This window comes from Chenopodium album, chromosome 26 (assembly GCF_948465745.1).
Source record: "Chenopodium album chromosome 26, dcCheAlbu1.1, whole genome shotgun sequence".
Taxonomy (NCBI): domain Eukaryota; kingdom Viridiplantae; phylum Streptophyta; class Magnoliopsida; order Caryophyllales; family Amaranthaceae; genus Chenopodium; species Chenopodium album.
In genome coordinates this window covers 18,829,517-18,844,843 of record NC_137859.1, presented here as the reverse complement: position 1 = coordinate 18,844,843, position 15,327 = coordinate 18,829,517, and the positions used below count along the sequence as shown (strand labels likewise).

General features: G+C 34.7%; 1 protein-coding gene across 1 annotated transcript; it reads right to left on the bottom strand.

Annotated features, from left to right (window-relative positions):
* Positions 1 to 7,156: 7,156 nt before the first annotated feature.
* LOC145616506 (ARM REPEAT PROTEIN INTERACTING WITH ABF2-like) lies at positions 7,157 to 13,809 on the bottom strand. The gene is made up of 19 exons (XM_081671242.1): positions 13,476 to 13,809; positions 13,248 to 13,396; positions 12,663 to 12,832; positions 12,452 to 12,572; positions 12,287 to 12,361; positions 12,088 to 12,182; positions 11,927 to 12,002; positions 11,708 to 11,815; positions 11,409 to 11,537; positions 11,258 to 11,326; positions 9,696 to 9,755; positions 9,481 to 9,604; positions 9,155 to 9,294; positions 8,881 to 8,944; positions 8,704 to 8,783; positions 8,482 to 8,546; positions 8,287 to 8,404; positions 8,065 to 8,189; positions 7,157 to 7,478 (listed from the first exon to the last, which is right to left on the bottom strand). The coding sequence occupies exons 1-19, from the start codon at positions 13,723 to 13,725 to the stop codon at positions 7,382 to 7,384; spliced, it is 2,115 nt and encodes a 704-aa protein (XP_081527368.1). The 5' UTR covers positions 13,726 to 13,809; the 3' UTR covers positions 7,157 to 7,381.
* Positions 13,810 to 15,327: the final 1,518 nt, after the last annotated feature.

Here is a 15,327-nt window from a genome sequence, read left to right as displayed (position 1 = left end):
TCCCCTTAAACCATTTCAATCACATATCCATTTCTTCATCAAACACTTTGAGCCTCATCTAACGTTTGGCCTTAATTTCTTCAACCCACATTCACCTAACCATGGGATGGGAAGATGTGCAATTTGTGTAACATTCAAAAAGCAAGTTCAAATGAAAAAAAAGAATAAGTAAATAAAAAAACAATGTCTAAAGGCAAGTGTTCCAATGTCTTTGATATGAACACGTCTCGAATTGCGTCTCTCATCGAGTGCTTGGTACCGTGCCTGAGAAACATGAATGCTAAGTGAGTGATGGACCGCATGATCCGGGATTGCCTACATTGATTCAAAAGAGAAAAAAAAATAAAAAAAAAAAGTGAAAAATAAAACTTGCGAATTTAAAATTTTCGAATACACAATTGCATATCTTGGGGGCTTCTCTCGAGTCTTGAGCCTTTTACCTTTTTTTTTTCCTTAAACCATCAACTTAACTACATTACAACCCTTGAAAGACCTCTTTGAGGTGTACATACACTTGTGCAAAGCTCGGTTAGAGTTACGTTCGGCCTGATTCCTAACGGATACGTAGGCAACCTCACATTGAGGTGCTGCCACATTCATATTCATATCTATGCATGATTGAGTCAAAGAATATCCAATGCTTATCCCTTACCATTTAGATCTAGACTTGAGGGCTTGAACCCACATCATTTAGCTTACCTAGCCCAACGAGAGTCATCATCTTTGACTCTTCTCACATCTATTTCCATCACCACAACCTTTGCAGCCAACCTTAGTATCACTTTCACACACTTCAGTCACACATACATAGCCATATCATCCTTTCCTTTAAGAACCCTTTATCATGAAATCTTGTTTCAACACTATGCATGTCATCATCTTTCAAGACAACATTCATTAGAAAAAACATTGTATACTTGCCTAGCTTCCTGACCTGAGCAATATTCATTGTTTCACGCATCGCATAATGTACTGAGCAACATTTATATATCAAAGATCTGTAATCATGCAAAGCATATCGTGCTTAGCTCCTTGACCTAAGCAACATTCATTATGCAATACACATCGATCACTTCATCTATATATGTGCTTAGCTTCCAGACCTAAGCGACATTCGAGATCATTTATGTACACCATATATGATGCTTAGCTCCATGACCTAAGTCAATTCATTTATCGCGTCACATGATGTAATTGTCCTTAGCCTCCCGGCCTAAGAACATACATCATGCATACATTATACTCAAGACGAGCAGTTTAATCTGACAAGAAGAAAATCCATACGATTCACTTCGCTTTGCTCAACGAGGAAGTTTTAAACTTCTTTGCCTTTTTCGTATTTTTCTTTTGGGGAAGTTCAAAAACTTTTTCAAAATTTTCTCATTGAGGGAAGTTCGGAAAAGAAACTTTTTTTTCATGTCTTTCTTTTTCGGGAGAAAGTCGGTACCCTCTACTCATGACAAAAATGACAGAATTTTTTTGCTTTTGCATCTTCGTTTTCTTGTGTTTACTCATACACTCAAATCATACATATACACACATACACAAAATCACAAGTCATACACATGTCATGTGATGTCGTGTCAAGTCAAACTTGGTCAAGTCGGTTGGTCAAGTCAATCATTATATACGAGTCCCTTGGCAAATTTTATTTTGCAGGCCTCACCTACAGCCCACGTCCGGGGACAAGCGGACCATTTATAGCCCACGTCCGGGGACAAGCGGACCAACTACAACCCACGTCCGGGGACAAGCGGACCATCTACAGCCCACGTTCGGGGACAAGCGAACCAATTACATCCCACGTCCGGGGACAAGCGGACCATCCACAGCCCACGTCCGAGGACAAGCGGACCAACTACAGCCCACGTTCGGGGACAATCGAACCATCATCATTTTACGGCGCAAGGTTCTCGATACACAGAGACTTGCAATTTCATCATCAGAAAATTTTTTCCTCAAGCATGGAAAATTGTCATCTGTCGACTTTCCTCAAGCATGGAAAGTATCTAAACCGGTGGGTTTCTTCAAGCATAGAAAACTGCCAACATCATCTGTCGACTTTCCTCAAGCATGGAAAGTATCATTCGGTGGATTCCTTCAAGCATAGGAAGCTACAAAACTCATTTGTCACCGATACACTAGTGTCAGATATGCCTTCTATCTCTTTACTCTTTTATCTGTGGAACTAACATTTTTCTGCAGGTATCGGCGTATACAGAGTGATTTAGGATCGCAGAACGTCTTAAATCATTCTCCGTCCCTATCGACTACTTTGACTATCGTTTTCGAAACTGACGTTTCTACAAACTCAGTCAAAGTGGGGGCTTCTGTAGACACTTAAAAATGTCTCCCCAAAACCAAACCCGATGATGAACAACCTTTCACCGCCATTATTGGTCGGGTTGAGTATGTAATCTTTAGAATGCTTAAATCCATGTTCCATTCAATAAATTTCATAAACCAATCCAATTCATAGCCCATTTTTCAAAATCATAACTTATTTTCCTCTTTTCGTGCCTTTAAACCCAAAATAATTCATTCATTTCGTGCCCTTTTTATAAAAACGTTTAGATCAGTTTATTTGGGTCCATAATCTGGGTCCAATTGTTAAATATTTGGATAGAGCTTTAAAAGAGCTTTCCAACGATGTATTATAAGCCCAAATCCGAGTTATAACGAATAAGTTATGGCCAAAATACTAAACTGAGTCCAAACCGAACCTAAGCCCACCTTACCTAAGACCCAATGATCATGTGGAGGGTCCAAAGGATTTAATCCCACTCCTAATCCAATTAGGATTAATTGGAAGCTTCTATAAGCTTCTAAAAGATCTTAATTATCCTTTTAGAAAAGATAAGATTAATGAATTTGAAATTGAATAAAACTTTTCTTTTTGAAAATCCTAATTCGATTCGAATTGAAAGACATTCAAAGATTGACAGATGTTATTTTCGTTCTACATAGTTTTTATCTGATTCTTAGATGGTTGGATAGCTCTTGAAATTATCTTTCCAATGATATATTATAATATTAATTCCGAGCTATAACGAAAAAGATATAAAAGAAATACTAAACTCTATCCAAAACTGACACCGTCCCACTATTTTGGCTATATCTTTTATTCTACAAAATATTTTAATCTGATTCTAATTGGGTTAGAAATTAAACTTCAATAGCTTTCCAGCGATATCTTATTAATCTTATTCCAATTTCTGGATCAAAAGATATGCTAAAAACAAAAACCGCAAAAACTACTGTCTATCGCAAGAGTTTTATCCGATTCGAATTCTTATCTTTTCTTGATTCGACCCCTCTTTTTTCCCTATAAATAGAGGTCATATCTCCCCTTTTTCAATCATCAACAAGCTTGATCACCTAATCCTTCTCTCTTTCTCTCTTCTACACTAAAAATTATTCTCTCTCCCTACACCAAAAATCATTCTCTTGCTCTAGCCTAAACTCTAGCCACCCTATTCTCTCATTTTATATCCCTTAAGCACTCTGAGGAGTCCATACAATACCCGAAGTTCTATACTTAAACCAAGGCGTGAAAGGTAGAATTAACTGAGGGTTTGGACCAAATCAACTCTACTTTTTATTTAATTTAATTTCAATTTGATTTATATTTTTATTGAAGTTACAAACAGTTACTCTTATTATTATTTTTATTGCTAGTATCATGATTAGGATTATTATTTGATTTGGACTAACGCTATTATTGTTAGATTGCTTCCAATATTAATGTTTATTTTATTATTATTTATGATCACCATATTGCATGTTAAAGGGAATATGTAATTGAAAATCACGACTAATAAGATAATTTGGACAACCGGTTTAGGTTTCTTTTTAATCTTGTTGTTTAATCAAGTGATCACTAATAATTAGAATTATGTGTTGCATTAATATTCAACCAATTTAGCATAATAATAGTTTGGAGCAAATTGAATATTTTGTTTGTATGCCTTTGAGATCACAGGAATACTTTTCAATATAAGAATCGAGTAGAGGCCAATACGGGCGAATGTGACTCCATGACTCACTTCGTACCATCATCCCCGATCCTCCTTTCGTGGTTCCGAACCATATGGAGTTAATAATCTCATGGATTATGAATGGGGTATAACCTTCACGGGTCAATCGTTGTTGCCTTTCGTTGTCCCTTTTTCGTGGTTGCCTTTTATGATCCGTGAACGGTTTACAAGTTCCTTAAAAACTTGTTGGCGGCTCCCTACTTTGCTTTGTCCCTAATCGTTGTCCCTAATCGTATATGTCAATTCCCACTTCCTATGAGTGCCAAGCATATTCACCACTATGCTTTAACGTAGACGCACTTCGAGCGACGCCTATAACTATAGGTTTATTGTAGTTGTATTTGAATATAAATGTTGTACACGTGAATTTCAATGATTTTTATTCTTTTAAAGACGCTCATACATATTTTAACTAGTGAACATATTTTAATATTTATTCCCTGAAAAAAAATAGTTTAACATTTGTTATTCTGTTTTGTTGTAATAATGTTCACTTATGCAATTATAAATGTTCATTTATATATACACTTGTGTTTATGGAATTATAAGTTGTACATGCAGCTTTTAATGATTATCACTGTTTTGTAGTTTCATTAATAATGTTCAGTTATGTAACTATAGATGATCATATATATTTTTACATATGGTAATTTTACTATAATTGATCAAATGCATTATTGTAATTTACCATTATTGCTACTGTATTTGTTCATTTATTACATGTTTAATTATTGCTGTGGGAATAGAGGATGCTGTTATTTTTGAAGAAGAAAGTCACTTTGATTTTTGGAGGAAACAATTTCCTTCGATAGATGATGCTTATGAAATGTATAATGAGTATGCTTTTATGAAAGGTTTGGGATCAGAGTTAGGAGGAGTAAGAGGCGAAGGGATGGCTCATTTTTTATGAAAGGATTTATTTGTTCTAATAAGGGGTTATAAAGATAATAAGTGTAGAAATATTAGATCCTATGAGTGACTTGATACAAGAACTGAATGTTTAACTTTTGTACAGTTTCCTATTGATCGTTAAGGTGTGTTTATGAACATATTCTAATATAGTTAGTTAATGATGGTTCAAAGTCGTCAAAAAAATATTAGTATTATATATATACTATTTAAATGTTTGCTTTTGAATGATGTGATTTGTAATAATACTTTGGGAAACAAAAAGTTTATATCCTTCTTATTAAAATCAAATAGAAATTGTATATCACCAAAAACTAAACTATTGAATATTAAATATACAATTCAATTCTACACATATTGATGTTGCGCGAATCCATGCATTCTTGATTTCCTTATTTTTGTCGTCTGATCTTCCTTTTTTTTCCTTGCTAAATATCCATTATTCTTTGTTTAACTTATAGGCAAAAACAAGATTTTTTTAGTTAGATTTGAGCAAAAATAAGTGTTGAAATGAACCAATTTTCATATAAATATGAAAATATAACAATTGAAATGATCGATATGGAAATGAACATATATTAATATATAAATGAACATATACATTTGTAGAATTGATCATCTATTAATATGGAATGAACAACTATTAATACAATAATGATCATATTCACATAATTGAATATGAAAATGTACATCTATTAATATATAAATGAACATGCATTAGTTTAAAAATGCCTATGAAAGATATCAATCAAAGAACATGAAATACATACGTAAATAACACTTGAAGCTATCAATATGTGATTTATCATACATCCATCTGAAAAAAAGACACATGTTGAAACTCAAAAGTTAACCGAGCATGAAATATTTGAAGAAGATGACCAAAATATAAATATTTATCAAAATTCTAGTAATCGTATACTAATATGTGAAAACCATATACTTTTATGCGATTGAACATCTACCAAAAAACAAATGAATATTCATCTAAAATAACTTTCCACTCCAAACTATGAAAAAGAATGAACATTTATATATACAATGACTATGTAGTAATAATTTTCCACTCCAAACTATGAAAAAGAATGAACATTAATACAATGACTATGTTGTAATATATAAATGTAGTAATATATTTATATTAATCATCTATTAACATGTGAATGATTGTATACTAGTATATAAATGAACATTTATTGAAACGGAAATGAACATTCAGTAAAAAAAGAAACGCTACGAACTAATTCAATTAATGCTTACTTTTCTCCAGATTCTTTGATGTTCTTCTCTGTAACTATTTCCTTCAACTGCCCAAAAAAAAACAGAGAATACTTCATAGTTCATACCCAAAAATCAAAAGCTACTTGTTCAGATTACTAGTTTTTAAATGAAAATTAGTAAAAATTACTAAAATGCAATAGTTCATAATCTTTTTCTATGTTTTATACTTCGATGATGATCCTGTAACACAATTGCAACAAAAATTACTAAAACTAGGGTTTATACTCTTTTTTGAACTAAAAATGAACAAAATCACTTACTCCTTTGAATTTCGACCTTGATTAGTGTAATTATGTAGTAACTGGACAATTTTTTTTTTTTGATAATTTGTCATAAATTCATAGAAATTTCAGATTTGAAAATGCAAAAAATAGGTGTAGAGAGAGAAAATGTAGAAAATGGGTGAGGAGAGAGAAAGTGAAATGATAATGGTTTTTTTTTTTTTCTGTATATATGGGGTGGGGGAAATAGTATGGATATTACTATGTAGTTACTGTAAAAGTGAGTATTTGGGGAAGGGATGTTAAACGATGAGTTTAGGAAGGGGTGTAGGCTAAGATGCCTAGACTAGAGTCTACCCATATATAATTACATGGAAGGTATTTTCATAATTTCAAGGTATTGGACTTTAGGCCAGTGGACTTAGCCCAAACACACCTTAGTTACTAGAGTAGTAGAGTTGTATATAAGGACAAATTGTATAAGATTAGGGAAGATTTTTTCCTAATCAAGTTAGTTTTTCCTAAATAGGGTGAGTAATAATTTTGGTGAAATTGGTCTATTATTATGCAATTTTAAGTTAAATCATAATAGTTTTATTTTCGTTCAGTTGATCGAGTAAGAATGAATGTTCAGGAATGAGGAATCAACGCATGACCAAACTCTTCACAGAATTTACAAACCAAAATTTTACTTAAATGTCACAGGACTCACAACCCTCATAAGAATATCAGGATATTTACATCACCCATAGCTATTTACCAAAGTATGTTTGGCAATTGCTTTACACTATCAATTATACTGAAGGATCACTATGCTGAATGGAAGCGAAATTCTGCTCCCCAAGCTCAAAGAATGATTAAGAAGCTAACTTTTTGTTTCTGTGCTTACAAATCCTAAATGGTTAGTCAAGACTTAGACGAGCACTGGATCTTCTATTCTCCAGTTACTTCAACAAGACTAGGCTTTGTAAGTACTCTTTCAAAAAACTCACGAATCTCTGGTATAATGCGTTGAATTAGGCGAGGGTACCTGTGACATAACCAGTGCACAAGATTAATTCGATGAACACAATTTTGTTAAGTTATACAATGTAGGTTTCCAATGGTTACTTCATATGAAGAGCATGTCACATTAACCAATATTGTATTCACATAAACATCAAGTTTGATGCAAATAGAACAACTATACGAGCATTTTCAAGATTTTCTGTGCACTCAACTAAACATTGCCAACTCCAGAGATCTAACAAGATGGATTCCCCATCCAATTTAACACTTCTGAGCCAGTACGCAAATGATGTTACCGTCACAATAGGCAGATTCACAGCAGATAGTTCTAAAGCAGACAAGAAACCAGTTGTCATAAACATAAATCCCACATGGATGCTTACTGTGATTGCAAGACTAACACAACATGTCTACAAATTTGTTAAAACCCCCATGTTTTTACAACAGCTAAAACTCCTATAATATTGTAACAATTCAACAAGTTTTTGTAATGGAAAAATAATTAAATTATAGACCTTGCAGCTATATAGTTCTGACTTTCATCAATACAAGTTCAAAAAACTCTTATAAAGGCAGCAAAAATACAAGACTTTGTGATGAATTCTTACCAGGACATGGAACTTAGTCCATCAAACTGCTCCAAGATAAACAAGATGCATGTATGCCTTAATGACATAGCATTATAGGCCTCTGACAACTCATACATGAGTGTAACGTTCTCCACAGAGATATCCTGAAAGTTTCAGATGCGTTTTTGAAAATAATGGCTGTTAGCTACTTGCTATCCAAGATAAGAATATAAAAACTTGCTATCTCAATCTCACGCATACCTGTGCAATGGCATACTCGCAAAGCCGTTTAAGACCATCAAGTAGATACTGGTCAGCAGCTCTAAGCAAGTCCTGAGCAACATCCAAATTCACATTTACAGATCCTGTATATATATATCTGCAAACCCACAAAACAAGATTAGCAACCTCCACAGGGCCCAATTTCATTCCAACAAAATTTGACAAGAACCTCACCTCATCATTAACTCAAATACACTCCATCTTATATTTGGAATCTCTATATCTTTAGCATCCTTCTCCTGCAATCAGTCACATAAGAATTCAATCAAATACTGTCTGCATTGATTTGACATTATAATACTTCTGTTTATAAAAACAAGTAGATTGTAAGTGATGTCAGAAAAGATGCATCTATAACTAGTGAACAGAAAGCTACTCAGATTATGATGCACTTACCCGATAACCACCATCAAACATTGCACGAAATGCATCAGAAGATGCAAGAAGGCATATGCGGTGAGCATAAAATCTCCTGCCTGAATATAAACAGACGTATAATAAGCTACTAAATTATATTCATCATTTGAAAGGAAAAAAAAAATGTTTAGAGTACATGAATAAAAGGTATTTTACCTTCTACAAGGAAGGTAACATCAGACAATGTTGAATTATTTACATATTGCTCACCCAAATACACCTGCCCATACAAAGAACCAAGATTAATTAATAGGCATCATAACCAGAATATACGAAAATGAGCCTATAAAAGCAATATAGATATCATAGAATGAGATCAACGATTATAGCAATGGATAATTTAAAAAGAAGCAGATTTCCAGCTATTTTTCACAAGCTGCTGATTTATCGAACAAACTATATTGCAATTGATAAGCCTGATAGCACACACCTGTGGAGTGGGTGATGGAGGAGCTGCATCAACTGGTGAAAGTATATTGGTTTTGCTAGCCATCTTGTACAAAGCTATTGAACCATCTTGCTGTTGCTTTGTACCTGAAGATTCAAGAAGCTCCAGGAGCAAATCCAAACCTGTAAAGAATATAGTCAAAACATTTTCGGAAAATAAATAAATAAATCCAAATCCAAACAGAGAAATTTAGTCCCTTCAAATTGTAACTAAATAAAATTAAAAATAAGCAGTGTTGTAGTGGGATAATAGGTGTTTTATTTAAGACGTAACCATGACCTGTTAGACAAAACATAAACAGAAATTACCATTGTTGTCAATGAAAATCCTCCTCTGATGTTCTGATGAACAAAGGTGAGCAAGTGCAATAGCAATTCGTCTTTGAACAGGTTTATCAGCAACCCGCATGAGGTACAACAGATGGTTAAGTACCTATATATGTTTCATGGAATAAAGAATATCAGAAAGACTACATTTAAGTGACAGATTGAAATAGGCCTGAGATAAAATGGTGAAATCTTACTCTTCCTTGGATCTTCTCTTCCATTCTCTTCATAGTCTTTGCCACACAATCCTTGGTTGGCTGCAGAAATGCCAATCAAACTAGTATAAGAAACCGAATAGCAGTTCTCAATTGAAAATAAATCCTGGACGTACAGGAGGGAGAGGCTATGACTGGAAGTCTGAAAGCAGCCAAAATGCACAATGCCTTCTCCAGATTGCTAAACTAAATCACCTATAGCTTGTACTAATTCAACTACATATTTCTTTATATATCTATCTTAAGCTTTATTGCTCAATGTTGGCAGTTTCCAAATTGTGGTATTAATATAATTAAGATTTTTTTCTAATGTCCTTTTCACTTGTTTATATTATTTATTATTTTAAGGGATTCTTTGCCTCAATTGTGTCTTGAAATTGTGTTCAAAAAAATTTGTGTCTTGAAATTTGAAACTAGCCTATTCCCAGCCCTGTCAATATGTTAATGCAACATAAATCATGTCAACATGGCTACATCAAGGCTAGGTGATGAGTCATTGAGTCCAAGCATCATTGTTCATTATAACTTTTATGAGCTAACTTAAGGCCATTATAAAGTAATTTTCCAAGTCCCAATATGTTAAGCACTCACTTTATTAATTAGACAGATGGGACAATAAATAGAGCTTAAATTCAATCAATTAAAGTAGACTTGTCACCAAACTCACCATCCAGATTAAAAATAATTTGGATGGAAGTGGCTTCTGGAAGTATTGGGAAGAAGCAAATGAGGCTAAAGAGCTTGAACATTCATCATAGATATGGTGGCATTATAGAAGAAGATTTGATATGATCAGTTCTCTACTGCTGAATTGCAACATTTATAGTTAATGGATCATAAATTGAATAATGTACCAAAATTTGCAGCATAGGAAAAAGGCAAAGAAGTCCTAGCGATAAAAAGATTCAAGACAAGTGCATGAATCTCAAATCTCACATTGAGGCAAAGGATGAGATGGGGCTAAAAGCAATTAAGTACAGCAAGCCTGCAACCTATTCATTTCAAGCAAATTTGCACGCCTTCCATTCACATTGAAGTACGATATCCTTACTTTTTTTTTATAATAGATACTAAAAATGACTCTCTATTTAGAATATCTACAAATTGTTATCATACTTTAAGATATTCTAAAGTTTTTTATAAAAGTAGAATCGGTAGCTTCATCATTTTATCTCAAGTTATGGCATCACCCTCTCTGTCCCTAAATAAGGTTTCATTCTCCCAAAGATCTTGTCCCTACATAAAGTCCTACCTCATTTAAATAATATAATAAATTATTTTTGTTTCCATTTTTATTTTTCTTTTTACCCTCATGATATTTCTTCCAAGTGAGTGCACCAAATGCTCACTATCTCTTACTACTATCAACAAACATCAAAATTAAATAGATTCACTACTTTATTTGTTTGCATTTGATCAACTAAACAGCAACAATTTTTTCCCTTCAAAAGTACATGTACAAATGGCATACAAGAATTTTAGAACAGATAGAAATCCACAACCAAAAGACCCTAACTTTCAATAGAAGCATTATCTGATCATACCTGAGCTATAAATGCCCCTTCCTGGAGTTTCTGAACACCACCAATTTTAATAAGATCTGCAATATTATCCTATCATACAGACTTGATGAGCTGATTGTAGAGAAAAGAATATCAAAATGGAACAAGGCAGCAAAGCATTTTCCAACAATACCTCATTGTCTGCAAGGCCATATAAAGCAAATGCAGCATTATGCTGTAGAGGACTAGTTTTTGAATCAAGTAGCTTCAACAAGGGCATGATACCACCACATTGAACTATACCAGCTTGATTATGTGAATCCTTCAAACAAATAAAAGTAACATTCCATTTAGTACCGAGGCACCATACAATAAGGGCTGCTTTGACAGAATAAGACATCAGAAACAGCATATAGGGCCACTACTGCAGAGAAAAGACTGGTATTATAAAGAGAGAAAGCACAAAGCGAAGAGTAAACACAGGAAGCATACCTGAGCCAGCCTTCCAAGAGCAAAAGCAGACATTTCCATAAGCTGAGCATCGGGTGAATGGAGCATCTCAATCAAAGGTGGGACAGCACCTCTCTGGACTATGTGTACCTACATATATATTATTGGTTATACCACTATAACAGTCCTATTCAGAATTTTAAAAAATAAATAAATGTCGAATGAAGGTAACCTTTTTTTAATTACAACTAGAGAGCTAACCTTGGAATCTGAATCAGCAGAGGCAAACTGTCCAAGGAGTAAAGCTGCCTCTCTTTGGCTCTCACAACAGCAGGAGCTGCATAAAGTAGACAATATGAAGCAGGTAACAAGTTTTTTTAAAAGTGAATAATTAACTTTGGGCGTAGGTCTAATACACATACCTGAGCAGCCTGATGACAGGTTGCACAGCACCAGCTTGGAGAACATCTTTCTTTATGTTAGGAGACGAGTGAACCAAATTCCCAATGACACCAACCTGCAAAGTTTGACATGCCCACCAAAGTGAATAACTAAAAACAACCGACATTACATCAAACATACAGCTTTACAGCCTATTCTGAAGAACAGTTGAACACTAACTGCTTCATAGTGAATAGCTGGGTCCTCAGAGCGAAGCATTAATATTAGGGTAGGCAAAGCATTGCATTCTACAATCTGCAGATACATAAAAACAATTGGTTAGGTACTTAGGTTATCACTTGGCCTTACAAAGTAGAATTTGGCATGGATCATAGTAAGCATTACTTGATTTTTATTCTCATCATTTTTGAAAGCAAGAGTTCTTAGAGCACCAGCTGCTGCTCTTTGGACTTTGACATCAGTAGAATCTAAAAGTTCGACAAGTGGTGGAATGCCGCCTTCAACCCTGTCCAGAAATAAAACAAAATGTCACAATATAGCAAATACATCTCTAAAAAATGGTGAAACAGCTGGAGACATGTACAATGCTACAAACCTGACACGAGATTTGACATTATGATTTTCATGAGCAAGGTTAGTTAAAGCATCGGCTGCTCTTCTTACAGCACCACAGAGAGATCGAGAATAGCCACTTTTATGCCTTTTTAAAAGAGCAACAAGAAGAGGCAAAACACCCGCGTCAACTATAACTTGTTGATGTTCTGGCTGTGAAATGAACCAAAATCCAAATAAGAAAGAATTCATCCAAAAAAAAAAAAATTGTCCAAACACTAATTACAGCCATTTTTATTCAACATTATGATACAGCTCAGGCAAACGAGTCAAAATAATAATTACCGATACTCTCTTAGGGTATTAACAAGTTATTTAGACCTCGAATTATGACATGGTACAAACATACAAAACCTACCGAATCCATTAAATTCTATTACAGAATCGGCCCAATAATGGCAGAAACATATAAACAAGGTATCTGTTTGACAGTTTTTACTCGATTGAACCACACAAAATAACAACAGCCAAATAAGGTTCCTGGTATTATGCTATTCATTGCAAAGAATAGCTTATTTAAGAACAAAATTAATAACTAGAAATTTCGAAAGGCAATCAAATTAGTAACCTTAGCAGCAATAAGACCAAGCGCGAAAGCACTTCCTTTCTCAACCTCGTGCTCAAGGGGCTTCGAAACGCCGTCGTTTGGTGGCGACTGAAGATGCATCACTAAAGCTGGCACAGCTCCACAATCAACTATCAAACTCGCCAATTCCTCTGAACAAAAAAAAAAAAAAAATCGTATCAAATGCAAATTACATCAAATCAAAAAAAAATTCCTGATTTTTTTTTTTACCGTTTTTGGCGAGTTCGGAGAAAAAATGAGTGGCGCGTTTGGAATCGGCACGATCTGAATCAGACGACGAGAAGGAGCGATGAAGAAGATGAACATACGAATTAATCTCGGCTATCAGATCTTGATGATTCGGTAGATTCTTCGAAGGAGAAAGATCGAGCTTGGTTTGACGAGTTTCATGAAAGTCTTCTTCAAGCTTACGCTTCAAGCTTCTGCGCGCGCTGCCTGATCTTCGCTCGCTGCGATCCATGGCAATGGCGGGAGGGGTGATGAGGAAAATTGGATAGATAGAGAAGGGTAATTTGGGAAAAGAAAAAAGTGAAAGAGAGGAAGTTTTTATTTTGGTGTGAAATATTTTTGATACGGAAATGTGATTTTGTCGGTTTTTATATAAACTTGTGTTTTTAATGAGGTCAGCAAATGAGTAAACGCGGGGTTATTTAAATTTTGAGGAAACTTTGCGCTCCCGCCTTATATTTTCATTTTTGGCTGTGTGCTTTTTCCCAGTTTTCTCCTTGTTTAATTTACAAAAAAAAAAACGTTAAATTTAAAAGTGAATTCAATCAATTAAATAATGTACTACATGGTGACTAGGGCTGAGCAACACTACTCGAAAACCGAAACTTGTTCCGTTACGGTTCCGAAAATTAGGGTACCCGATCCGATTATAATAATGGTTTAATTATCGGGTATGGTTTCTTGATATCATTTTAATATTAACGGTTACCTGTTTCGATCCGATAAGCAATTTTTTATTTTTTCCCTACTTAAAATTAATTTTCGAATATTTAAAATCTTACTTTACTTCACAATCACTATACGTAGTATAATATCAAAGATTAGTAATATTATTAATAATTTGGTCAAGATCATGTGGTATTTGTTTTGGGTGTTTTTGTCCCTTGGGAGAGTTACAGCTCGAAAACTGGTCCTGCTGGCTCTGTACCTGCAAAATCAACGGAGACATCGGTTAGGTGGTGCTCTGCCTCCAACGCTCAAGTTAGTAACTTGAAGAATAATAAAAAATGCGAAATTTAAGGTGGGGATCTGCTAGGATTCCAAGCTCATGAGTTCTTTGATGAGAGAGAAAATGGATGTAATAAATGATTGTGAATGCCCCCAAAATGGGGGAATATCTCCCTATTTATAGGGTCATGGGGAAAAATGCCCTCCACTAGGTCATTCTGAGCTAGAGCAGGTGGGCTGCGCCGCAAAGTGCGGTTTTTGGGGAATTGGGCCTTTGAAGGCCGCGATTCTGAAGGAGTATCTGGGAAGGCCACGTGTTAGCTGGAGATTGGCCAGGGGTGACCTGCTAGCCTTTGACACGTGGCAACCCCTCATTGGCCCAAGTGTCTAAGGTAAAAATCTCCTAAACAGTATTGTTGTTAATTAGTGTTAAAAAAAATATCATAATAACTAATTTATTAATTTTAAGGGTATGTTCTCATACGTTTATTTTTAGTTCAGCTCTAATAAGTTTAGTTCAATTCAGTTTAGTTCAGCTCCTAATTTCCTTCTCTAATAAAAGATTCATTTCAGTTTAGCTCTAATAAGTTCAGTTCAGTTCAGCTGAGTTCAGTCAATGAGAACAGTCCCTTATCACAATTGGATACCTTACTTTTGGGTACCCGATAACCGATCCGAAAACCCGAGTACCCGAAGTTCGGGTACCAGAACTTATCGGTTCGGTTTATGGATATCACTTTTAATGATATTGGTTATTGGGTATCCGAATCGTTAGTACTAACGGTACGGGTACCCGTCCCATGCTCACCCCTAGGGGTGTTAAAAAAACCCAACCCAATTGTCCTGTCCCGATTACCCAATGACCTGCTAAAACCCGATGGGAAAT

Bases quoted from the DNA above. Each gene is read 5' to 3' on its own strand.
- LOC145616506 (XM_081671242.1), bottom strand. From the start codon at position 13,725: ATGGATCGCAGCGAGCGAAGATCAGGCAGCGCGCGCAGAAGCTTGAAG. The intron at 11,538-11,707 runs GTATGCTTCCTG...ATTTGTTTGAAG, and splicing joins CTCTTGGAAGGCTGGCTCAG to GATTCACATAATCAAGCTGG. The intron at 8,547-8,703 runs GTAAGTGCATCA...GACTGATTGCAG, and splicing joins TGTTTGATGGTGGTTATCGG to GAGAAGGATGCTAAAGATAT.